Below are 26,106 nucleotides of genomic sequence, written 5' to 3' on the forward strand. Positions count from 1 at the left end.
TGGATACTGTGAAGTGCTGTGCATGTGAGGGGCCATGACTGATTGACCTGGGAACTTAAAAGCATCCTGGTGAAGGAGTGGGTGCTGCCTCTGGTGGGGGAGGAAGGGGGAGCCCATGAGTGTTAAGGCAGCATTCTGTGACCACTCACCTGGTGGTTGGTCTAAGTGTAGCTACCTTTGCCTGGTTTTCTCCTCAGTCATTGTGCATCTGCTGGTTGTACCTGTCTTTCTATCTCAGCACTGATTTCACAAAAAGTGTACCTGGCCCTGGGTGTGGTCCCACCTCTGTACACCTGCTTCAGTAAGGGTGTACCTGAATATACCTGCACCAGTCAGGGTGTACCTGTGGAGTGTTCCTGTCTCCATCTGGAAAGTGTCTGTCTGGAGTAACTATGGACTTACCTCTGTGTACCTGATTCACTCAACGTGTACCTGACTGTATCTTTTGTCCGTCAGGATGTACCTGTTAAGTGTTCTTAGGTCTGAATGTACGTGGCTGTACCCGTATTTGTATCAATGTATTTTTTTTTTTTATGACTACGTGCGTATACCTGGCTCTCTATGGCTTACCTCACCCTTACGGCCGGGCTCCTCTCCTAGTCTCCTCGTCTCCCGGGCCTGGAGGCACCGGGAAGGGGCAGCGTCCCGGAGCCCCGACTCCGCCAGCGCCCGACGCGCCCCCACCGGCCGGATTCCGGGCCTGGCCGGGAGCCCTTGGGCCGCGGGGGCGGGGCCAGGAGCCGGGGCGGGGCGGGGGCGGAGCAGGAAGGGGCGGTGGCCGCTCCGCCCCCTCCCTCCCCGCGGATCCCCCGAGCGGCTCTCGCCTCCTTTGCCCGGCTTCCGCGTCACTGTCCTTAACGCCACCTGCCCGCCCACAGTCCGGTATAAAGGCGCCGCCGGCCTCGCCCCCGGGACTCGGCCCCATGGAGACGCCGCGGGCCGCAGCTGGCGCACGGCGGGGTGAGAGCGCGCGGCGGGGAGGGGCGCGGGCCTTGGGGTCTGGTCGGAGGAGGGTGGGGAGGGCTCCAGCTGGGTCCGATTACAGCGAGAGGGACGTAGGGCTCGTCCCCCCGAGGCATATCCGTCCTCAGGAGCCCCTCCAACTTAGCTCAAGTTAGGAGAACCCGGGGAGCGGGGCCGAGGGACGGGCGGGGGAGCCGAGCGCGCGCGGGTCTCGGGGCCAGGACAGCCTTCGCGTCAGCGGCGGCCGGCGGCCAACCAGAGTTTCCCAGCAACTTTTCTCAACGGTGGGTCGCCTCGGAAACTTGCCCGCCCCTGGCCCGGGAGTGCGGCCCTACTGGCCTTGCGCCGCCTGGGCCTGGGCCCTGAGTGCTGTGCGGATAGGCGGAGGCGACGGCCGCAGAGGGGAAGCCCCGGCTTCCGAGCGCACGTCCAACTCTAGGTTTCCAGTGAAGGCTCCGCCCCGCAGCTGTCGGGGCGCGGCGAGGTCCTCTGAGGCCCCCCTAGCCTTTAGGTCCCCAGGGTTGGCGTGGGGGTGGGCGTAGGATAGGAGGTGGAGTCAGACCGACTGAGTTCAAACCCTTGCGCCACCAGTTAACAGCTGGAAGACGGGAGGAAGTTCTTAATGGCCCTGTGCCTCAGTTTCCTTCTCTATATGATGGGAAGAACACCCCCTCTCCCGGAGAGCTTTTGAGAGCACTGCATAAGGTAATACAGAAGGCGGCTCTAATCAGGGCCGTAGGTGGATGCTGCTTCATCGTGTTGGGTGGGGCAGGAGGGGGAGAGGAGGTGGGAGAGAGCACGGTTTCCCACCCCTGACCTTTACGGTTGTCTTGCAGGAGCTGACAGGTGCCTGCCAGGAGTCTGAACTATGAGCGCCCCCTGTGGAGAGAGGCCCGTCAAGGCAGCCAGCCCGGCCATGAGTTTTTGGGAGCCTGGGGACAGCCACAGCTGGCAGGGAACCTCCGGGCTGGCCCAGGAGCCGGCCACTGAGGAGGCATCGGCTGCGGAGCTACAGATGAAGGTGGACTTCTTCCGGAAACTGGGCTACTCATCGACTGAGATCCACAGTGTCCTGCAGAAGCTGGGAGTCCAGGCGGACACCAACACAGTGCTGGGCGAGCTGGTGAAACATGGTCCAGCTGCCGAACGGGAGCACCAGGTCTCATCAGACCCTTGCCCTCAGCTGCCCCTGGTCCCCCGGGGCGGGGGTACCCGCAAGACTGTCACTCTGGAGCCTTCACCCCCTGAAGAGGACAAGGAGAGCAGTGACCTGAGACCTGTGGTCATTGATGGGAGCAATGTAGCCATGAGGTATGTGTCACTTCTGTGGCCAAGACTCATGACTAGCAGCTGGGCATGGTGACCATGTCCTGGCTCTAGGAGTCTGACCTCTTCCCACGGACTGGTCTAGAAGAAGGGAAAGCCCTTTATTGAGGCCCTACTGTGTGCCAGCAGGCTCCCTTAATCTTCTGACATCTTGAGGTGGGTTTGAGAGGAATGTTTACAGATGAGGACATAGGCTCAAAGGCTTGCCTGTGGTTGCACTGCTGGTAAGTGGTGTGGCAAGGATTCGAACCCAGTTCTTTCTGACTCCAGCGGTCACCTTGTGCTGTGGATCTTTCCCTGAGTGCCACAACTCTTCACCGTCTCAATTCCTCTTCTGGATACGAGGCAGTGTAGTGCAGTGGATTAGACTGTGGACTCCAGTGTTAAAATGCCTGGGTTTGAATCCCAGCTTATTTGTGTAAGAGCTGTGTAAACTATAAGCCAGTCACTTAACCTCTCTGAGCCTTATTTCCTCATCTATAAAATGGGCCTAACAGTACTCCCCACTCCCCAGGTGATAGTTGTGAGGAGTGAATGCACAAAGCCTGGTGAGTAGTAAGTGCTCAGTAAACATTATTATTCAGGGCTGGGACTTCTGAGACTGTGTTGTCCCAGACCCGGGCTCCCAGCTGCTGAGGCCTTTGTGGTTGTGACCAGGAGTCACCTTGAGGCTGGATCTGGCTCTGTCACTGGGAGGTGCAGGTGGTGGCCTGAAGCTCTGACTTCAGGTGAGCTGTGACTCAAGTCCTTCTGATTCTGCTGGAACTGCCTAGGAAGGACTGGGCTGTGCCAGGCTACCCAGAGCCAGAGCCAGGACTGGGCCCCAGTACTCCCAGTGCCCCGACACAGGCTGTCACAGGGGGTGGGGTGGGGGCAGAGGACCAGGCCACTGGCCTCAGGGAACCCAGACTTCTGCCTTCACTCCAGGCCCCACCCTCTGGCCCTACTTTCTCCCAGTTTTCTCCAAGGCAGTGGGTGAGTCAGGGCTGGGTGGATCTCTCACAGGGAAGAGTTCCTGTTGGTGTGGTCAGGGAGACCCCAGGCAGGAAGGAACTCACAGGTGGGCTGCCTGAGGTGGCCATGACGTCAGCCTCTGCCCTCCACAGCGCTTGGCCCCTCCCACTCACAGCCTAGCCAGGCAAGTCAGCCTTCTGGCTGGTTCTAGCCCCGCTCCCTGCATTCATGCTGGCAGCCCTCTTGCTGCTGCCTGCCAGTCAGTCTTCCATTTCGGAAATGGGCTGAGATTGAGCAAAGCCAATTCCCATGTGCCAGGGCGGCTGGTCACAACCTGTGCTTTGCGTGTGCCTGGGTCAGGAGTTGGGATGGCACAGTGTCTCCTTCCTTGGGGGTGGGGGGTGAGTCTGGGCTGGAGTAGCTGAGCCCTTGGGGCCACCATGTGCTGTGTGTTTGTATCCTAGCAGGAGGAGGAGGGGCCTGGGAGGGAGGGGCGGGCGGTGGAGGGGGACCAGGGGAGCGGGCCTGAGAGGCTGAGCCGACGGGGCTTTCTGAGCTAGGGCAGTGGCAGGAGGGGAATTCCAGCCTCAAGCTTCCTGTCTGAGCTGCTACTGGGTTCCTGCCCTGCCGCCCCCTCGCCCCTAAGGGCAGGCAGGCCAGCCCCCACCATATGCAAATCGTGGGGAAATTCACCTCTGTTTCCTTCTAAGGGAATTTTTCTCCACTTGCGGGGCCCAACCCCGGCCTCTCTTCTCACCTGGAGAGCCTGGCCCTACCCTGCCCTCTGTCCTGGACCTGGAACGGCTGAGCTGGGTCTCCGCACACTCACACGTCCATACCCGTGCTTGCCTTAGCTGGCTGGGGCCCTGACCTAGTGGGTGGGGGGATGTCAGTTCTCTCTGCCAGCAGGGCTTCCTTTGTTGCAGGGAGAGGGATGAAAGCTAGCTGTAGGGAGGCCTCCAGCCAGGCCCAGGAGAGCAATGTCTGGGCTCCATTCAAGGTACTAAAACCTGTGTTCTACTTCGACCGACTGTAGGGCCCTGTTGACTGCTGAGAGGCTGTTCCAGGGGCTGGTGCTGCTGACAGCAGACTGGTCCCCAGCCAAAGTTTTCAGTGCCTAGAGGCAGTGTACTGCCCTGGAAGCCTTTGACATCCCACTAGGTCCCAAGGCTTGACAATGCTGGCCTAGGATGGGGCAAATGCGTGTACACACATGTGTACCAAGGGAGGCAGGTGGATGCATGTGCCGACTACATACCTGAGACGGGAGCCACGCCAGAGAGGACCGCACCCTCATGGGCTGTGGGGAGACCTAGCAGAAGGCCCAAAGGAGGGCAGTAATGTGATGGGGGAAGCATGGGGAATTGTGACGGCACAGACCAGGGGCCTGACCCCTCCCAGCAAGTTAGGGAAGGCTTCTTGGAGGCGGTGACACTCATATGGGTCCAAAGGAGGACCAAGAGTTTGCCAGGTGCACTATTTCTTCTGTTCCCAGCCTGCCCCTCCGTTAACACTTGTCCTTTTTCAAAGGCAAGTGGGGAAGCTTCTTTCTCCCAAATAAGGAGCCCTGGTGGCTCGGTAGTTAGGTCAGCACTTTGAACCCACCAGCTGCTCAGTGGGAGAAAGATGTGGCAGTCTGCTTCCGTAAAGATTTTAGCCTCGGAAAACCTTATGGGGCAGTACTATTCTCTCTTATAGGGTCACTATGAGTCAAAATTCACTTGATGGCAACAATTTTTTTAAGCATCAGCACTTGTAGTGGTTACGAGCACAGGGTCTGAATTTGCATCTCTGTTCTACCATTACCGTTGTGTGACCTGTTGTGTGACCGTGACAACCTAGTCACCCTCTCTGGACTACAGTTCCCTCTGAAAACAGGGGATGATAGAGTAATACCTTCCTTTGCGTTCTCTGGTTAATAAAATCTACTTTCTGGCTTTGTACCCCCCCAACAAAAAAAAGGGGGAGATATTGATAGTACCCTCCTCATAGGCTTGTTGAAGGTTAAGTGTTAAGCACCCAGAGCAGGGCCTGGCGCCTGGCTCTCAGTGAATGTTAACTTTTATTATGAGCAGGGCCAATGGATGGGAGATCATGCAGGAATAAGCGCTGTCTTGTGGTTGGACTTTGCCTCTCCTCCAGTTTACAGAGACCTTCAGCCCCTGGAGCCCCAGCCTCACCCCTGGACAGTCTCCATGACCCCCAGCTGCCCCGCCTGCCTCTGTAACTTTTCTGGGGCTCCAGCTGTCACCCCCCAAAGCCACCCACAGGATGTGGTCGGCCATGGACTTGTGTCTTTTGCGTAACGTTTATTCTGTTTTATTTACCAAATATGAGAGTCGGAGTTGCTCACCGAGGGGGCGGTGAGGGGGTTGGTCTGCTAGGAAGGGAGCCCCAGCCTGTCCCAAAGACCCTTCCCTGTCACCTGGTGTTACCTGAGAGCCCCAAGCCCTGGTCCGACTAGCACCCTCAGCTCCCAGGAAATCTGGGCTGGAACCTCACTTTGCTGAACTGTCTTTCGTCTCAAGCGAACAGGAGTTTTCTCACTGACACTGTTGTTGTCGTTAGCTGCAGTTGAGTCAGCCCCTGACTTGTAAGGACCCCATGCACTAGCCCTTCCTAATGAAGCTGCAGACTACTAGGCCCATTTTACAGAAACGAGAAACTGAGAGCCAGAGCAACTCAGGGGCACCTAAGGCTCTTTCCTGGATCCAGCCAGATTTGGCTGGGGGGAGGTTGTGGTCATCAGAGCAAGGCAGGGAGGACGTCCCAGCCTCCCCTGCTAGCCGAGTCCCCCAGTGTCTGCTGTCCTCCTGCCATAGGTCATGCCCTCCCTGAGAGGGGTAAAGAGAAGGCGTTTTGGGGAATTGGCAGTCTTGAGAGGAAAATAGCGTCCTTTCACTTTCAAAAGTTGAAGGTTCCAAAGGAGCGCTGCTAGTCTGTCATTTCCTGTTCCTTGTTTCAGGTCGTAATTGCTGGCCCCCTCCCCTTCACTCTCCCCAGGTCCCAGACCCAGGAGGTTTGTGCGAGCACTGAATTTTAATTCAGAACAATATGGTTTCTCTTCAGTTAGCCAGATCGGGTGCTTTCCCCGCCCCCACCCCACAGCACTGCCAGCAAGCGGGCCAGGATCACGGTGGTGCCTCAGTCGGCTCTTGGTGTTGGTGTGAGTCCCCTGTGGTCTCAGCAGCTGCCTGGAGTGGGGTAGGGCAGGGACCATCCCGGTGCCTTTCCCCCACCCCCAGGTGTGTTGCAAGCCTCCTGACCCTCCCCCACTGTGGGGAGCGAGTGCTGCCAGATTCCTGGGTGTTTCCTCACTTTCAGGAGATGGAACCTCAGGGAAAGTCCCTAGCCTGGCCATCCTTGTGAGAACCAGGGCAGGGAACAGGCCTGGGGGCTCCACAGCCAGAGGGTGGTGGGCCAAGCCCCAGGCTCCACCAGGAAGGCCAGCAGGGGCTGGAGTGCTCGCCGCTCCCTTCTACTGCTCAGGCCCAGGGGATGGTTGGCCAGCTGCCCCTGGGGCTGACTTTGTCCCTCTTCTGCCCCCCTAGCCATGGGAACAAGGAGGTCTTCTCCTGCCGGGGCATCCTGCTGGCTGTGAACTGGTTTCTGGAGCGAGGCCACACAGACATCACGGTATTTGTGCCATCCTGGAGGAAGGAACAGCCCCGGCCTGATGTACCCATCACAGGTGAGTGCTCCACTGCCCCAGGAGCCCTGCCCCAAGAGCCCGGGGCTCCCCAGAGAGACCCTTCTAGACCTCACACAGGGACAGGCATTTCCTGTCCCAGCTCTGGCTGTCCTCAGCAACCCTGTTCTAAACAGCAGTCACTGGGGGCACCTTGCCCAGCCTTCTGCCTCCAGCGTGAACAGTCCCCACATCCTCCTCAGCATCCCAGTGCAGGGAGGCTGTATGCATGGTGGTTACCTGTGGGCTCTGGGCAGAGGCTGCTGCCAGCGTTCTGCTTCTGGCTCTGTGACCCTGGATCAGTTACGCAGCCTTGCTCCGAGCCACTTGCTGTCATCAGTAATATAGTGGGGTGGGGTGATTAACAGCTCCTGCCTCACAGGGTGGTTGTGATGATCCCATGAGGAGTACCTGTGAAGTGCTTAGCGGAGTGCCTGGCGCACAGTAAGTGCTCAGTAAATGTTGGCTGTTATCACTGTTTTTACAAGGACCCCTATCCTTCTGGGGTAAAAACAGATCTGGGAGCAGGCTGGCTGGGGCCACCGGCTTCAGGGAAAGTAAACTTTTCCAGTTGGAGTCTAGCAGCCTCTTCCAGGCTAGGCAGGGCAGAGCCACGACACTCCCCGGGCGCGCTTAGGCTGGGGTCCTCCACAGACCCCTGCAGGACAAGGCTGGGTGACAGCAAAAGCCAAGACCACATCTGGCCCAAATAGACCCAGTGGACAATAGGGGATAAGGAAAGGCCCAGCTTCTGCCTTGGGCGCCCTTTCCGAGCAGGAGGTACAGCTCATTGTCAGGTGTTCTGGGTTTTCTGTCAGTAAGGTATCGTGCCCCTGGTGTGTGCAGGGCAAGTGAGGGGCTAGGGTGCAGCCATGGCCTCAGTAGACCTGGCTCCTGCCCTAGTGAACTTAGAGTCAACAATCCCTGGTTCGGGACCCCCTCGGGCCTGGCTCCAGGCTGGACCTGATCTCCACCCCCTCCTCAGACCAGTACATCCTGCGAGAACTGGAGAAGAAGAAGATCCTGGTGTTCACGCCGTCACGGCGCGTGGGTGGCAAGCGGGTGGTGTGCTACGACGACCGCTTCATCGTGAAGCTGGCCTTCGAGTCTGATGGGATCGTGGTGTCCAATGACACTTACCGGGACCTCCAGGGGGAACGGCAGGAGTGGAGGCGCTTCATTGAGGAGCGGCTGCTCATGTACTCCTTCGTCAATGACAAGTACGCACCATCCTGGAGGGCACCTGGTGGGCCTCTGGTCCTGGTGTAACCAGAAATGCCCTGGGGAAGGGGTGGGCTGGGAGGAGCTCTGCGGGGCACCCTCTGGCCCTGGGGGCACTGGCCTTGGATCCCAGCAGCTTCAGGAAAGAGAGAGACATCCACCAGCATAATGAACCAGGGTGGGACCTGGTGGGGCAGGGGGCTGGGGCAGTACCATTGATAACAGGATGTGTTCAGTGGTTCCAAGGCGACCTTCCTAGCTCCCAGCACTAGATCTCTGGTCCAGAAGCCAGTGGGGTTTGGACACAGGCCCTGGATTCAGATATTCGGGTTGCCGGTTGGAGTTCCCAGCATGAGAGTTGCCCTAAAGGTACGCGAGGTCTGGGGCCCGCTGGACTGAGGATGATTCTCCTCCACTACCTTGGAGAGACCCCACTGAGAGCTCAGAACAGTCCCGGGGGCCCTGCTGGGCAGCCACCGGTTTCAGGGGCTGTTCTCCTGTTCTTCCTAGCCAGACTTGCCTTCCAGCCCACGCACCCTCCCCACCCCGACATCTCAGCAATTAGAAATTCCCCTTCATGGCCCCCAACCCATTACGGGCTTTCTCCCTCTGCAGGTTTATGCCCCCCGATGATCCCCTGGGCCGACACGGGCCCAGCCTGGAAAACTTCCTGCGTAAAAAGCCACTCTCCTCTGAGCAGAGGAAGCAGCCATGCCCCTATGGTGAGAGACCCAACTCTACCCTCCTCGCGCTGCCCCTCCCTCTCTCACCTGTCTGCCTGTGCCCGCCCCCCGTTCTTCCTCTCCGGGTCCACCATAGCTGGCTGCCCCAGCCCCACATTTCCGTGCTGCCGCCCTCCCCTCCTGTCCTGTTGCCCCGGAGCTCCCCTGCTCAGAGTCCCTTGTCATTCCTCTTCCAGGGAGGAAATGCACTTACGGGATCAAGTGCCGATTCTTCCACCCAGAGCGGCCAAGTTGCCCTCAGCGCTCCGTGGCTGACGAGCTCCGTGCCAATGCCCGCCTCTCACCTCCCAGGGCCCCGGGCAAGGACAAGAGCGGCCGGCGGCCCTCGCCTTCGCCTCAGCCTGACTCACTGCCTGCAGAGGGTGACCAGTGCAGCACCAGCGGGAAGAAGCTGGGGGCCCGGGCATCCCCAGGGCCCCGCCGGGAGGGTCTGACGCAGACTTTTGCCCCAGCGGGCAGAAGCCTCCCACCTAGTGGGGGCAGTGGTGGAAGCTTCGGGCCCACAGACTGGTTCCCCCAGACCCCAGACTCCCTGCCATACACCTCCCAGGATTGCCTGGACTCAGGGATTGGCTCCCTGGAAAGCCAGATGTCAGAACTGTGGGGCGTTCGCGGAGGAAGTCCTGGGGAGCCAGGCCCCCCTCGGGGTCCATACACTGGCTATGGCCCCTATGGATCTGAGCTCCCAGCCACTCCAGCCTTCCCTGCCTTCGGACGGGCCATGGGTGCTGGCCACTTTAGTGTGCCTGCTGACTACACACCCCCGCCACCCACCTACCCACCTCGAGAGTACTGGTCTGAGCCATACCCACTGCCTCCACCCACCCCAGTCCTACAGGAGCCCCAGGTGCAGGGCCCGGGGGCTGATGGGCGCCCCTGGGGTGGGGCAGGCAGCCTCGCTAAGGAGCGGGCCAGTGTATACACCAAGCTGTGTGGTGTCTTCCCCCCACATCTGGTGGAGGCAGTAATGGGGCGCTTCCCGCAGCTCCTAGACCCCCAGCAGTTGGCGGCCAAGATCCTCTCCTACAAATCCCAGCACCTCAATGGGTAAGCCAGCCCTGGTGGCAGGCAGGGTGGCCATATCCAGCCTCCAGGGGTTGCTGGGCTGGGCTTGGGCAGCCCTGAGGCCCATATTGGCGGCTGGACAGACGGAGGACTAAAGTAGGGAAGGGAACCCACAAACCAAAGATACTGTAGGATTGATTCTGGCCCACGTGGCACCTCTAGCTGTCTGCCCAGTGGGTCAGAAGCGATCACCCTGTTGATACACATTGTATCTCTGTAGTTTAAGGAGACGCTGCCGGTAACGGCCGTCGGTCCGTGGCTGATGCCCAAACCCTCTTTTCTCTCAGAGGCCTGGGCTGGGGGCCCTGTGCACGGCCCCCTACCTCCGCCCCGTCCCTGGGACGCCGGCCTTGGCTGGCTAGTTGGGCACCATGTGCCTGCCCTCTAAGGGCCCCTCCTCTAAGCCAATGAGGCCTCATCCGTGCTCTGCCGGCACGAGGCTTCATGTTAGTAAGCAAAATGCTTCTTAATAACCCACCTCCTGTCCCAATGTGTTCACTTCGCTGCCCCTGTTGGGGGTGAAGGGCCTCTGTCCTCACCCTCTCTTCCTACCCCTTCCTCTGTACTGTCACCTTGCCCTTGCCCAAGGGTGGGGGGATGTGTATATGTGTATACAGGTATAAATGTAAAATACCCTCAGTGGAAAGTCTGTATTTCCCACAGCATATCAATAAAGTAAAACATGAGCCCTTTTGAGCGGTGATCTGTCTTTGTCGTGTTTGGAGGGTTGAGCTGGTCTGGGTGGCGGAAGCTCAGCAGGTGTGCCCCTCTGACCTGCCTTAAGCCCACACCAGCTCTCGGACCCCTTCTCTGGAACATTTCAGGGGCCCACCAAGAGTGCTGTCCGTTTGGGGCACAGGTATCTTTGCTGAGGCCTTGGGCTGGGGCTTGATAGTCAAGAAGAAGGATGTGGCCATTCAAGACAGAAGACACATGGGTGGGGGCGGACGAGCAAAAGTTAGGAAGCAGAAGTGTAAGTAGGCTTCCAGTCCTGTGGCAGGAGCCCAGGAAGGGTCTGTTTCCCTTTTCTGTGCTGTAACAAGACCGGAGGAAGGGGAAACCTGCCTGCAGAGAGATGGTGGCTTCTGGAGCGATGGATTGGATGGAATGTGTGTGGAGGCCTTGGACACTCAGCTCTTGGCCTGTCCTCCCAGCTATTACTGCATTCTAGACTCAGGCCTGCAGACCAGGGGAGTGCTGGGGCAGGAGCAGCCTGGAGAGGCAGCCATGGATGGACACAAGAGGAGGAAGACACGCTTCCGAGCAAGAGGTCAGGGGTCATGGTCCCAAATTCAGGAAATGGCTCTGCCACTGATTATGTCAGCTGCGGCAAGTGACTACCCCCCTCTGGGTCTCAGATTCCTCACCTATGAAATGGTGATAGTCATGGTGCCTACCTCACAGGGCTGTCACATTACATGAGATAGTACCTGTGGAGGCCATGACCCAATCCCTGGCACATAGTAAGTGCTCATTAAGAGGTGGCTGGTGTTACTCTCTGTGGAACGGTGTTTCTACCTCCACACTTCAACCTCATCCAACCTGAGAAGGAAAGAGGCTGCGCAGAAATACGTGTCTCTTCTTTTGCAGATGAAAAAATAAAGTGTGAAAGTTAAGTGAAAAGTTGGGCTGTCAAATGACCCCCACATAAACATCATCAGAAGAGAAAATAGAAAAAAAAATTTTTTTTAATAACTGTATCTTTGAATATCTCACCTAATTTGTCCTTTTTGTTTATGAAGCTTTTATGGCATCTGTATTTTTTTTGGAAACCGCTTTGCCGCAGAACAGCTGTGTGGCATGTTGGGGAAGCTTTTATAGTTGTCTGTATTTTAGAAACTGCTTCCCCAGGTAACAGCTGTGCAGCACGCTGGGGAAGATACCACACAAACGACCCCCTGCACACGGGGCCCCACCTTGTTCTGTACCCTGAACGTCCTGTAGAAGCCTGCACTTACAGCAGGGATCCATGCACAAGCTGGAAATCATTTCAGCCGACTTTAACTCAAAGCCTCCGCCCCCCACCCCATCTGATGCCTCCTCAGGAGGCTTGGTCTGCACAAAGAAATGTTGCCTTATTTATAAAATATTTTTTTCCAATCAAGAACTGTATTCCAGATTAAAATGCTATTATTTATGGCCCCTTGTTTGCTTTATGGAAGCTAAAATACTGGATTGTCCAATTCATTATCAGCTACCTGGCAGTGCTGAGTGACTTGCCCAAGGTTCCTCAGAGGAGACAGACTAGGGCAGGGCCGTCAGGGCTGGTCCCCTGGCCCCACGAACATTGAGGAGGAGAGATACATTCTCAGGCCCCTGCAGGGATGAGAGATGGGGTACCCTCCACCCCACCCTTCACAGCCCTCTTAGGTCTACAACATATTCACAGAGGCATCTTCCAGCACGGTAGCTGAGATGGCCACCACCTCCCCCCGCCACACCTACTCAGCAGCAGGGGCCCCAGCAGCCCCAGCCTACCAAGTTCCCTCTGCCTCTGCACACTGTGGTGAGCATGGAGGCCAGTAGCCTCATGGATGGCCTGGAAGGAGAAGTAGGGAGCTCTCTCACCTCTCTTCCTGTCCCACCAGCCAGATGGCCACAGACCTGGCAGCTCACATTTGCTTCTTGACCATAGCTGAACTCTTGGTCATTTGCTGCTTCTGCTTCCATGTAGGGGCCTACCAGCAGGTGGTTAGTGGGCAGTAGGCCCAGGCTGGCTGTGGTCAATGTCTGGAGGCTGTGACTGGCCCTGTGGTCCACTGACAGGCACTAACAAAGGAAGGCAGAGCCCACGTGGCAGCCCAGGCTAGGCTTGGCTTGGGGTGGGTTGAGTCAGTTCATCCCCAGTCGGCCTGAGCCTGCATCCTGTGCTTTCCCAGCAGATCAAGCCATCCAGAGTTTGGAACCTCCCCTCAAGCCTCTTTCTCAATTTGACTTCTAGGCAGAGCCATTCAGAGGCTGCCAGGCCTAAGGCCCAGGCTGTTTGTCTCCCATGACTGGAGTTTTAACTTGGAATTTCTCCCCCTACGCCTACTCTGCCCGCTGAAGCAGCTTAGGCCGGTAGCATTCAATCCCAGGGCCTCAGTTCCCCCACCTGTAAAGTGGAAACAATGACCCTTGCCTCTCTAGGTTTGACAAGAAGATGTCTCAGTTCACATGGTGACAGCAGAGAGGAGGCAGTCTGGGTTCCAGGGCCACTCACTAGCTGTGTAGCCTGGGCCAGTGTCACACACACCCTCACAAAGCCTCAACTCCCTTGCCAGCCTCCCAAGATGGCTGCCAGGTTCACAGGGGCTCATGTGTGTGCAAGCTGTGAAGGAGAGGGCAACAGGGCTGGAATGTGATCCCTGACACGGAAGCTCAAGCCACTTAGGCGCTGGGCGGGATCAAACTCCGAGTGGCTGCCCTGCTGCTCTTTCCTGCTCTAGTTTTCCTGGTTCCAGGTGCTGAGAAGCTGATGGGGAAACCAGTGAATATGCAAATTCTGGTGTTGTTGGGAAATGATCCTGGGAGCTGACAGAGGCTGGCCTCCTGCTGCCCTTCCTCCACCCCCACCGCCTGTCTCAGCCTGACAGCTCTCACCAGCAGGGGCTGACTCTGGGTTTTCTTGCAAGTCCTGTCTCCCACAACAATTAACCCCGTCTTGGGGTACAGACTGTGGAAGCCAGGACAACTGTGGCCCATTTAACCTCAGGAAACCTCAGGCTTCCCTGGCAGAGGACCAGTCCACACTGCATGAAATTCCCTGTCCTGGACGTCCCCGCCCACACTTCGTCCCCATCTGCCCAGCCCACTTCTGCGGCCTGGGGGAAACCCGGCAGTCCCTAAGGAGCTGAGGTCCTAAGCGAGAAACAGGGGAGCTCTAAGGCTCCAGGGGGCAGCTCTCCCAAGGCCTCCCAGTGCTGCTAACATCCAAACACAGCTGGTCTCCTGCAGGGTCAGAGGGAGTACGGTGGCTGGGAAGACCACTCAGTGCCACAGCTGCCGCTTCCTCCATCTTCCTACCAGCAAAGCTCTCTGCTGGCCCTTCTCTCCTCCCTTATGTCTCCTGGAAAAGCCAGGGTTTGGCACCCTAAAAAGTTTTTTTGTTTACCCAGAAGGAGCCTTGGTGATACAAAGGCTAAGTGCTAGGCTGCTAACAGAAAGGTTAGTGGTTTGTTGAACCCACCCCACTGGGAGCTGAGAAGCTGATGGCGAAACCAGTAAGTATGCAAATGCCGGTGTTGGCTCTGAGGGAGAAAGCCCTGGTGATCCACTCCTGTAAAGATTACAGCAAAAAAAAAAAAAAAAAAAAGCCATTACAGCAAAAAAAAAAAGCCCCATGGGACAGTTCTACTCTGCCACACGGGGTCACCATGAGTCAAAATTGACTCCATGGCACCTAACAACAACCCAGAAGGTCTTACCTTGCAAGACCCATGACCTGAAGGAGGTGCTGGGCAGGCCTCCATCAGAGGCAAAGAAAGTGAAAAAAAAAAACAGGACAGGTATCTAGATATTGGGGGTGGGTGGACATCTGGTCCCCAGGGGCTCCTGCCCCCAAAGGCAGCCGAAGGACTCAGCACTTTTACCCCAATTCTCAAACCTCAGGCTCATTTTTAACCTAGACCATAGCAGAGTGGGTGGAGCAGAGTGGGTGGAGCAGAGGGTGGTGAGTACGAGCCTGTTCTGGGGACCTTCAAGTTCATGGGAAGGGTGTGGGAGATTTGGCTAAAAGAGGCCGGAAGTAGGGCTCCACAGTTAAGGAAACTCAAGACATCCAAGGCCATGGCATGTAAATCCTTCCGGCTAGTTCCTGGAGAGGGGGAGGTTCCAGCTGTCAACCTGGGGTGTGACCTCTTGAAGCTCCTCTCCAGGCAGCTGCTGATGGTCTTAAACTGCTCACCTGTCTAAGAAATGGCTGCAACCATAGAGGGGAGAGAAGGACCAGGCAACTCAGCCCACCCCACACAGAGCTGGGCATATTGCTGAGAGGTCACTGGGAATGGTCCAAAGGCCCTGGTTCTGGCAGCTCTCCGGAGAAGAGCCTCGCTAAAGACCAGGGTGCTCGTGGTGCCCTGCCTGCCACCTGCTGGTACCTCCCGGTACTACTGCCTGTGGAGCAGGGGGGCCTGCTAGTTCCCAGGGCCACCAGCACCGGCAAGGATCTTGTGGATCCGAAAACCAGAATCTAAGGAGAGTAACATGGCAAGTAAAGTGCTAAGGCAAAAGCAGGGAATTCATTCTTAACAGCATTTGTAGGTCCACCCTGGAAAGCAACACCAGAGGTCAAAGCTACACCTTCTACAAAGTTTAAAGCGCCAGAAAATTCCAGCTGTTCTGGGTAACAGATTATCCCAGAAAAGTTCATAGATAGGAACTGGAGAAATAGGAAGGAAAATGAGAAAAAATACAAGTATTCATATTTAAAGTATGGCCTGAAGAATAAAACACAATGATACACCATTTTTTCAACCCTGTCTTGGGCACCATCCTATTGCTGGTGGAAGCATCAGTGAGGGAGGGTCAGCTGCGGCTCCAGGTTACCTAAGGTACATATGCCCTCCGACTCAGCAATCCCACTGCTGAGAATTTATCCTACAGGCACTCATGTGTGCAAAACAATGTGTGTGAGGCTACTCACTGCAACACTGCCTGAAACAGCAAAAGATGGGGAACAACATTACCACCACCAACAGAGGATTGCTTACAGAAATTGTGGTATATGCATGCAAGGGAATATTAAGTAGCCAGTAAAAACGAGGAGGCAGCTGTATACACGGAGCGTTTTCTAAGCTATATTGCTAAAGGAAAGAGGCAAAGGGGAAAAAAAGCAAGGGCCTAACACTGTGGATGGCATGCTACCCTTTTTGTAAACACACACATGTATGCGTGCATATTGTTTACCTATGTACAAAATTCCTCTGGAAGGACACGTGGGGAAACTGGTAGTGGTTGCCTCTGGGAAGAGGAACTGGGTGTCTGAGGGACAGACAGGCTGTTCGCTGAATATACTTCAGTACCATTTGCATGTATGCTATTTGCATGTGTTACTTATTCACATTAATAAGTTCCCCTTGTCGAGATAGAGAGAGGTCATTGGTGGAGGGGTGGAGAGGGTTGTATTGGTCAGGGGTCTTCAAAGTTCATTTCTGTATTCTAACAGTAAGAACTTGCCACATCATATGCACCCCCAACATACATATAATAAGTTGTTAACACACGGTTAACTGCCATGTTTGCAGGTCAAAACGGTCAAATATCAGCAATTTTTTTGTGGGTCGACGTTTTATTTATAAATCTTCTACATGTACTACGGGACCAATATTTATGTACACTGCATAACACATTCAAGACGAGGAGCTAAATAAAGCTAACCTTGAAATTAAGTATAAATCAACCATCTAATATCGGCTTCTCATAACCCATGGGCCCTCTGGCACACCCCCTCCCTTCGGGGACACTGCCCTAATGAATGAGGACCAGCATCCACTCCACCACAGCCCGCTTCAAAGGTGAAAACTTTTATTGGACAAAAGTAGTTTTTTTTTCAAGTGAAAATTTTGTTTCAAGTCATGAAGCTTACCGCTTATCAAATTCAGACACGATGCTGCTAATTTAGATGGATGCTGGAATTCGAATTCTAATCCCTTCTTCTCATCGTCTCTGCATCTCGTGTTCACACCACCATCTAGGCACAGAATGTGACCCCACCCTGGGAGAAATCATGTTTACAAAGAAGCACAACACCCCTCCCTCTCTACTTTACCCAAACCAGTGCAGTGCCACACACTCAGGGCTTCAGACGCGCATTTTCAAGCAAAATAATGCCTCAGTAATTTGGAGTAAGGTTGAAGAGCAGAGGAGGCAAAATAAAAGCAAAGACCAAGTCACAGAATGTTTTGAAACAGCATATTTACTGCTTTCAAGTTTAGGCCATTTAACACTTGTTTTCATTCCCTTATTAGCCACATAGTAAGAAACGTCAAGCATACTCTTTATAGAATACTTACAGAGTACTACATCACCCCAGCACCCAAAGGCTCAACCCTGAAGTTGAAAATAATTCTCATGCCTGCTTCCTACTCTTCAAAACTAGATTTTCTTCTAAGCAAACGGTATAAACTCAATTGTGGGGAGAATGTCTAACCTACTTAATTATCAATTTCTTAAACCACCCGAAAGGCCCTAAGGTCTATGGCCTGTTCAGATCAGTACAACAGCTTTAAAGTCCATTGCTCTCCCAACCGCACTGGCCACGTCCAACTTCATCAAGTCCCTCCCCTTGCCCCAAATGGCTTATTTTTTCCTTTGTGGATTGTTTCGGCTCTCCATCTTCAACTTACAGAATCTGATAGTATTTAGAACATTTTGAGTTTGATTAGAATAAACTAGCTTCTCAGCCCCATGAAACAGTATACTTGAGACTCCTCATGAACCATGGGGCAGGCACAAAGACATTATAAGGCATTTTTTAATGTCTTATAACTACCAAAAGGAGCAAAGGAAGTCCTATTCCCATCTTAGTGATGAGGAGGCTAAAGTACAGAAAAATAAATTCACCCAGATGGCATGAACAAGCTGGTATGGCTCCTCTCAGCCCACCCATTTCCTCCTCTGTCCCTCTGGATTACAGGAAAGGAAAGAAGGGAGGACATATCATGGGAGTCAACTTCTTACAATTAGGCCACAGCTCTTTAAACCAATTCGTTTTCTGTCCTTAAGACATGAAGCAAAGTACTGCACCAAACCAAAGCAACCCAGTGAAGGCATGCCTGGAGGAAGTACCTTCGCAGAGGTCCCAGCAGTCGCCCCAGTTCAGGGATCACTGATGGGCTGCTAAGATGGAGGGACTCAGGCCACACAGCAAACTCTCCCTACAAATGCTATCGATGGGTACTGTAAAGGTAAATGCCACCTCAATTAATGTCTCCCTCCATGTCAGCACAATTGTACTTCTTGGTTGGTAATACACTTGATCAAAGTCATTACCTCAGCCTTGTTCAGAGTCACGCAATTTTAATTTATAACTGAAGGAGTTACAAATATCACAAGGATGGTAGGCAGGGACCCCTTGGTGTTTTCTAAGCCACCCAATGTAGGGAAACTAAGCAATCTCTCAGGACTTGAATATCTCCAGTATTCCTGGCCAACATACAGGAAAATTGGGAGGTCCCCTGATCAATGATTAAACTTTATAGAGAAAAGAAGTATAAGGCAAGCAGCCTGTTTCTAACCAAGATTATATATACACTCGAGTATGTACATACACAGATATACTTTTAAATAATACATCTTTTTAAGAGTACTACTACTATGTCTCTAGCAAATGCCAAACTATGAGAGTCAGAAGTACGTGAAGGTTTTCTGTGTGTTTTCCTAAGAGGTGTCCTACCTCTCCCGACCCAAAAAGAAGACAAAGAAGGGTACAGAACACTTCAGGTTTCCATTGCTGCTTTGTTTTTTTAAAAAAAAAGAATAAATATAAGAAACTGTTTCCCTAAAAAACTCTGACATTGAGTTTTGCTACCAAAGACAGACATCTAAATAGCCAGAGTAAAAAAAAAAAAAAAAAGTTTATTTGAGAACAAGAGTAGTGAAAGCCTTTGCGCAACTGACAAGGCAGACTTGTTTTGACAATGCACTGCCATCCATATTGAGTTCTACTAAGATTATCACAAACGGAACACAGTGTTTCTAACAAAGATATGGGCATAAGTAAAGGACTATGGTTAATTAGAGTCAAAGGGAAGATGAAGCCCTAAACTTATCCCTTAGACTAATTCACAATATAGGATTTAAATCAGTCCCCTACTGCAGTAGCTCCAACTTGGCATCATATCAGATTCCCAGGGAACCTTTGACAGAAAATCCCAAGAACTAGGCTGTACCCTATCCAGTCTCCTGGGAGGGACCCAGGCATTCCAGGATTTTTTTAAGTTTCTCTGGAGATTCCAGGCAGCCAAGGTAAATCACCACTGCTCTAGAGGCATGCAACAATTACTAGTAGGGTCTGGGCCTAATCAACCCCCAGTAAGGAACAGCGGTCTGTGGGACATTTCACTCTGCTCAAGAAATCTGTACAAATCAGCATTTCTGAGCCTTTCCATATGCCTTAGTGATTTTCAAAGCAATATTTAATCAGGTAAATACCAGCAAAGATAGAAGAGATGGAAAAAGAAATTTCCATAAGGCATGATATGAATAAATAAATGGAAAAACAATCTCAGCTTTAAAAGTATAAGAACTCAAAGCCTGTGAAATTTTATTTATACAAAAGAATAAAAATATCTATTTTAAAAAGGACTGATTTAAACTCATGCTTTTCAGCTATTCCTATTCCCTGAACACGAAACTGCTTTCAACTCAGAAAGATTTAAGATAGGTAATTATTAAATAAACAATCTTTACCTTCCCCCTGCAAAAAGACAAAATAGCAAAGTTCTCCTTTTTATTTATGGAAAACCAGAGTATTTTCAGTTAAGAATATTGGCAACTTCACAAAACAGATTATCAGATATGTCAGCAGGAAGGTATGAGCTGTACAATGGCATTATAAAAAGTCCCAAAAGAAAATAAGATGGTAAAAACAATAGAAAAATAATAAAACACAAAGAAAATGCCAGATATTTACAGCCGCCATCTGAAATGCAACTTGTGTTCTATTTTCAGCACACAACAAAGCCAGTGAAGTTTCGGATGCGTATCACAGATGAAGCTGATGCCAGCCACGCTGGGGAGGCGTTCACTCCAAGAAGGGGGAAATGCACAGTTAGCAACTTGCTGGGATTATAACCATGTCTCGGTCTTGCTGCAGTTGTTACTAAAAATGACCCAAAGTAAATGATCCGGCCTGGTCTTATGGAAATGACTTTTTCTGTCACCACATTTCAGAACAAACTAAAGTCACAGGCACTGGGTGGAGGAAAGCAGATGTAGATGGCCACGCAGTCAGATGGGAGATGTTTATCTTTGTGAGGTCGGATAAGGGAAGCAGGGCTCTATAGCCTGGAAGCTTCTGTACTAATGAGTCTTCTAATAGTCCTAAAGAGAGAAAACAAAAGTCCCAGCTTACTCTCAGCAGAACATTGATTTGAACCTAAGAAAACAAATCTGATAAACAGCTCTGCTAGTAGGTTGCTCTACAGCTAACAGTTCTATTTCACGTGTAATGTACCATATAGTGCACATGTGAAAATGGCCTGTCTTCTGAGTCCACAGAGGGAATGGAACATCAGTACTGCCCTTATTAGGCCACCTGAGCTCACCAGTCAATAAAGGCTAGTGGTTTTAACTTATTGTTTAATTGAAGGGAATTTTTCTTCAGTAGAAATGTGTATTATCTCTTTCTCTCTCCCCAACAAGTAAATAACAGCTAAAATAACACCTAAAAGTTAAGGTGGACATTCCAGACGTTAGAACTAGAGTTGTGACCCCAGATGAGCATCGCTCCGCCTCTGAAGACTGGAATGACTTTCTATATAATCTACAAAATCGCCAGCCTCTGTGGAACGGCCTGGCTGATACTTACAGCTCTTGGTTTTTTGTTTAACTTCAGATCAATCCTGTGATAGGAAAGATAAAAGATATTTGCATTTTAGTTTATAGAACAAAGGTCCAAGAGTCAGCTACTGCATAGGGTACAAGCTATAACAAAGACTATTTGGTTAAGTAAGGTTCACGTTCTCCATCAGACTATGCCATATTTAGTTGTTTACCCAGATGTTATTAAGCAAGTATCAGTTTAAAAAATGAGCAGATATTCTTGCCACAAGGCAAACTGAGATGACTCAGAGAGAAATATACAGCAGTTATGAAAGTCATACAAGTTTTTCAAATTATTCCAAAAATTACATGTTACAGGGACTGGATTAAGAGAGCATGCTCTACATTAATGTGTTAGCTCTGTCACTCTATCACCGAGAATTACTGAGACACATGGTGATTAAGATCAGGAAAGAGACTAGGAGTTTGTATTTCTGAATAAGAAACACAAAAGAAATTAAGAGAATTTCAATTTTTAAAACTTTCCAAAACGTCAAAATCTTAAACTATTAACCTCCTTATGAAGCAAAGCCAGAAATCAATTTAAATATGAATTAAAGGTTGTCTATTTAAAAAGAAATTAAGATGCATAAAAGTGAAGTTTACTTAATTTTGCTTAAGTTATTAAATAAAATGTTACCTCCATCACGTTTTTCTGTTTTTAAAAAAAACTTCCCAGCCTAACCTAATATACATACCTACAATTAAACAGATAAACTATGGGTTAGAAAGGTCTCAAAAAGGCATACTGGTGTCTACACACTAAACAACACAGCACAAATACTAATTCAAATCAAACTTACTCAAAGTCATAATCAAACATGCCAGACGGGCTGAGGGGCAGCATTTGAAAGGAAGAAAGCAATAGAAATTAATATACTAATTGAATAAATTAGTCAATTAGCCACCCTAGCAAGATTCATAGAAACAAAATCAGCTTTTAGAATCTTAAGCCATAAAGTTTCAAATATCAAAGCACCAAAGATTCTGTGGTCAGGAGATCCCCTTTCCTCAATGGATTTCATATCAGAAGAACAGATTATGAAAGGAAAAGTTATTTCATTAGACAACTACAGACACCTGGAGTCCTTTTATTAGCTGCCAGATTCAGAGTTAAACTTTTAAAACATTGTAATGAAAAAATATAATTAGAGCATTAGAGGAAACAGAGAAAGACAGGTTTAGTCATACAATGAAAGGTGCTTTGAAGACAGTACTAACAACTCACTGTTAATATACTTTCACTAAAATTAAAGATGACAACACTCTAAGTTTTGAAAAGAGAAAACATTTTGCAACATTTTGCTCAAGTTACATGCTCTAAACATGTCCAGGGAACATGGAGTTCCTTTTCTATGGCATTCATCCTAGGAGCCAAGAGTTGAATGAATGAACTTCAGTGGTAGATCCTGTCCCAGAAACTGAAGAGCTGAGTAACGGTGAACATCACTCTGGTCCCTGTACTGGTGATGACAGTTAACTGTTCAGGTCAGGGCTACACTTAAAGCACACCAAAGTCTGCAGAGCCCCTATTAAAACAAAGGAAAGTGGACATCCACAAGCAGCCCCAAACTTAGGGCTCTGGATGGGGGCAGTACAGAAGAGGAGGCCATCTTGTGCCATGGCTGCTAGCAGATGGTGGTCTGGGCAGACTTCCAAAGTCAACATTAACCTGGAGCATGACACCAGTTCCTTAGCTGGCCCCACACCTTTCAGACTGTAGACAGGTGGTAAAACAAAATGCAAATAGCTACATTTTCCTCCTAGCCCATGTTTGCATGGTAAAGCAGAAAGGAAGCTTAAATTTCAGTATCTCTTATGTAATAGTTTCACTTAAGACACTTAGGAAAGAGTATACATACAATAAGTGTACAAAGCAGGAGTTAGCAAATATTTTCCTTTTAGTCTAACCTACCTTTGTTCACTAAGTCAAAATAGACTGTACCTAGCTAATGAAAAGTTCACAAACCACTTGGAAGAATTCTAGAGCTTGGTGTAGTAAAACCTACAAGAGCGGCTATATGTTATCATTTCAAATTTTTTCTTTAAAGACACTGGGACTTAATTATTGTTCGGATATCATGTAACACATAAGAATTCAGAACACCGTAACCATTTCTGAACTCAAAAAGTTGTTGGTTAGTTTTCACATTCTTGAAGAGGGCAAATTCAAGTTATTCCCTTTGGCTAAAGTAGCATATTTATTTCCACTTTGCTTTGTTCACCACTAAACAGCACCTGGCACACAGTGGGTAATCAAACATTTGTTGAAATAATCTACTACTGACTTTATCTGACTGCATGGGTGTGGCACCTTGGAGCAGAAACAAGTACTGTACTGGGTACAAACTTACAAACAGGTACAAAGAGCTCTACCCCCAACCCTGATCTGCCAGCCCCACTAAGACATGAGTCGGGGGCAAGGAGTTTGGGCCAGACCCAATTCCAGACTAAAGAAGGCAGAAATCCAAGAACCTTAAATGGCACCCTGGTGGCCCTGCAACCTGGCTTTTCTGGAAAGAAGGCAGCATGTGTGCCAAAGACGAAGGGAGGGGACTAGCCAGATATTAAACCAGGGGAGAGACAAAAGGACAGCTATCAAAGCAAGGTCCTGCTTTCCAAAGAGAAAACACCATTTTTGAAAGCAATAACTGACATCAAAGATCTTTATAAATCCTAGTATTTTTCTGGAAGGTGTTATCTTGTAGGGCCAGGAGAGGAAAGGGTATTATGAATTATTTTCCTATGGAAATTCACTAAAAGTCTGTAAGGAGAAAAGTTAAGTTTAAGACCTAACTCCCTTTATCAGTCATCAGCTGATTTATGCCATTAACGAAAATGATGTATTACCTGAAATAAACAATAGTCTATAATAGCAGTCAGTAACAGAAAAAAGTCCCAGAAACGTTCAAGGAATTTTCCCCTACTCTAAGACACTCTGAAATAGGAAAAGCATCATTCCTTAAAAATGACAGAGGAGTAAATTTAACGAAAGCAATACAGAGCATGGCATTTAATTATCTTGAATTCAAAAAAATATCTTTAAGAGTATGCTTCTGTGCTACCATCTGTGAGAAGCCAGCACCAGTCCCATCACAGTAATCGAACAACCTGTGGCCCTACAAAGAAAAAAACCGCATGCGGTTTTTGCTACTTTCACTACTGTATCAAGATCAGCATAGGAACTCTGCTTTGCAGACAAATCTTAAGGAAGCAGCAGTCCTTATTCACTATTTAGAGGAAACAGTTTCTGCAGTCTAAAAAACAACACAGCCATCAATTAGAAAAACTCTTAAAAGAATAAAAGATCAATCAGTTGATGCCAAAGAAGTTCAAACAAGACAGGGTTAATTCCACATTATCCCCACGTGCCATCTCCGCAAAGCTAACAATTTTCATACCTTGGGTACACAAAAGAATAGCCACAGGTTTGTAAGGCAACCAAACCCAGAAGCAAACTGGAGGGCGAATTCCACCCGTTTCTTGCATGCCCCCTTCCACCTCCTCCACGTGCAGATTTCCCATAGGAGCGGAACAAAAGCCACCTATGGGTACCTGGTTTCCATGCCTCCCCAAAGGTCTGAAGCCAGGGCAAGATTCTTTACTCTAAAACCATGCAATACCCTCTCTGTGTACATCTGCATAATTTCCAATTATCTTAGTTAATAGGTCCCAACATTATCATATAAACCCCAAGCAGAGTAAATGCTAAAATCCACTCTGGGCGACACCTGACCTCTCTGTCCACTGATGTCATTTCTATCTCATTACACACTGCAAAGAAACATGGTGGACAATGTTATCTAGGAAGGCACTCTCGTATTTTATAGGCTTTATATTGTTCTTCCAATACCCAAGGTCAGCATATCGCAGAGGCACATAAAAACAGAGAAACCACAAGCAATCAAAAACCTGTACTTAAAAAAGCAAAAAAGGCATAACAGATCAGTTCTCTCCATCCACAAGGGAATGAGAGGAGGCGGGGATCAGGGTTAAGAGCAAAAGACTTTATCCCACTTTGCACCTTTCCTACATGTCTTAGTGGCATTTTTCAAATACAATTACACAGATTCCATTTCCATTTCCCCTTTTTCTCATGTAAAAGGATTCCAAATACACCATATTAAGTAAAGTTTTAATGGAATAAAATTCTTCTGCGCTACAAAGAGTGAGACGGATGTCCTGGAGTCCTCCTTCATGGTTACCCTAACACCCACAATTCCTCCCCCTAAGAGAGAAAAATCAGCCCATTTCTTTTAGACCAAAGGAATTTCTTCCCACCAGCAAGAGAAAGACTTTGCATGTATCCTGAGGCATTTTATTCTAGGAAAGTCACTTTCCAGCAATGGCCATGGACGCTCTGGGGGGCGGTAGCACTGCCACTTACCTGTGCCGGTTTTTATTCTTTCGTTTTTTATGGCTGCTGTGATGACTCCCTGAGGAAGTGGAAGAAGCAGCCTTCTGAGGTTTCACTCCTTGCACAGATCCATCCAGATCCTCGGGGTCCTCCTGGCTGGGCTCATTTTCCTGATTGTGGAAGTCTGGAGATGTATCACTTTCTGTCCCACTTCCTGGCTCCCCTGGAGGGAATAAACACAAGTCCCTGAAAGCATCATCAGTACTCCTCAGGCAACCTGTCCATCAGTCAGGGAAGATTTTTGGAGCACTGCTGTTGTTGTTGTGTGCCATCGAGTCAACCCCGACTCAGAGCGACCACACGAGACAGAGTAGAACTGCCCAACAGGGTTTTCTAGGCTGAAATCTTTATAGAAGCAGATAGCCTGACCTTTCTCCCATGGAGCTGCTAGATTCGAACTGTCAACCTTTCAGTTAACAGCCAAGCGCTTAAGTGTTGAGCCACTAGGGCTCCTCTGATCACTAGTATGTAGAAAAAGACTATTCTCTATCCTCGAAGACCATACATTCTAATTGACAGAGAAAATCAAAGCATCAAAGTTCTTGGCGTTCCTGAAAAACATGTCATCTGTAAAAATTGTGCTCCAACAAATTTTAGAACTTAAAGGAAATGGACAAATTTCTAGAAACACACTGCCTACTTAAACTAACGTAAACTGGGATAGAAAAGCTGAACAGACACATAACAAGAGACTGAAGAGGTAAATAAAAACAAAAATCTCCCAACAATAAAAAAAAAAAAAAAAGATAAAAGACAGATTCACTGGAGAATTCTACCAAACATTCTGAGAAGAGCTCACACCGGTACTACTCAAACTATTTCAGAGCATAGAAAAGGGAGGAATCCTCTCAAATGCATTCTATGAAGCCAGCATAATCCTGATACCAAAGTCACCGCAAAAAAGAAAATTACAGACCAGTATCTCTCATGAATACAGATGCGAAAATTCTCAAAAAAATTATAGCCCATAGAACTCAGCATCATATCAAAAAAATAACACACCATGACCAAGTAGGATTCACACCAGGTATGCAAGGATGAGTCAACATTAGAAAATCAATCACCATAATCCACCACATAAATAGAACAAAAGCAAAGAATCACATGATCGTCTCAATGAATGCGGCAAGGCATTTGATAAAGCCGTTGATGATAAAAACTCTCAATAAAATAGGAATAGAAGGGAAATTCCTCAACATAATAAA

The 26,106-nt window shown here is 50.1% G+C and overlaps 2 protein-coding genes across 4 annotated transcripts in view; one reads left to right on the plus strand and one right to left on the minus strand.

Annotated features, from left to right (window-relative positions):
- Positions 1-822: 822 nt before the first annotated feature.
- ZC3H12A (zinc finger CCCH-type containing 12A) lies at positions 823-10,661 on the plus strand. Of its 3 annotated transcripts, XM_049878795.1 has the most exons (7): positions 823-960; positions 1,555-1,668; positions 1,800-2,274; positions 6,795-6,934; positions 7,917-8,151; positions 8,768-8,874; positions 9,072-10,661. In XM_049878795.1, exons 3-7 carry the CDS (start codon positions 1,832-1,834, stop codon positions 9,944-9,946), a joined length of 1,800 nt encoding a protein of 599 aa, XP_049734752.1. In that variant the 5' UTR covers positions 823-960; positions 1,555-1,668; positions 1,800-1,831; the 3' UTR covers positions 9,947-10,661. The 3 variants fall into 3 exon arrangements, with proteins under 3 accessions (XP_049734752.1, XP_049734750.1, XP_049734749.1); XM_049878793.1 differs by lacking the exon at positions 1,555-1,668; XM_049878792.1 differs by lacking the exon at positions 823-960 and having other exon boundaries at positions 1,036-1,668.
- Positions 10,662-19,376: 8,715 nt separating this feature from the next.
- Positions 19,377-26,106, minus strand: part of MEAF6 (MYST/Esa1 associated factor 6) — a 33,200-nt gene continuing 26,470 nt past the window's right edge. The window contains exons 5-7 of the mRNA XM_049878796.1: positions 24,872-25,064; positions 20,471-20,504; positions 19,377-19,983 (exon numbers count right to left, since the gene is read on the minus strand). Of these exons, the coding sequence (XP_049734753.1) occupies positions 19,975-19,983; positions 20,471-20,504; positions 24,872-25,064 (236 nt within the window). The 3' untranslated portion in view covers positions 19,377-19,974. The remainder of the gene's footprint in view (positions 19,984-20,470; positions 20,505-24,871; positions 25,065-26,106) is intronic.

Source organism: Elephas maximus, chromosome 3, assembly GCF_024166365.1.
Source record: "Elephas maximus indicus isolate mEleMax1 chromosome 3, mEleMax1 primary haplotype, whole genome shotgun sequence".
NCBI lineage: Eukaryota > Metazoa > Chordata > Mammalia > Proboscidea > Elephantidae > Elephas > Elephas maximus.

Bases quoted from the DNA above. Each gene is read 5' to 3' on its own strand.
- ZC3H12A (XM_049878795.1), top strand. From the start codon at position 1,832: ATGAGCGCCCCCTGTGGAGAGAGGCCCGTCAAGGCAGCCAGCCCGGCC. The intron at 2,275-6,794 runs GTATGTGTCACT...CTGCCCCCCTAG, and splicing joins GGGAGCAATGTAGCCATGAG to CCATGGGAACAAGGAGGTCT. The intron at 6,935-7,916 runs GTGAGTGCTCCA...CCCCCTCCTCAG, and splicing joins GCCTGATGTACCCATCACAG to ACCAGTACATCCTGCGAGAA.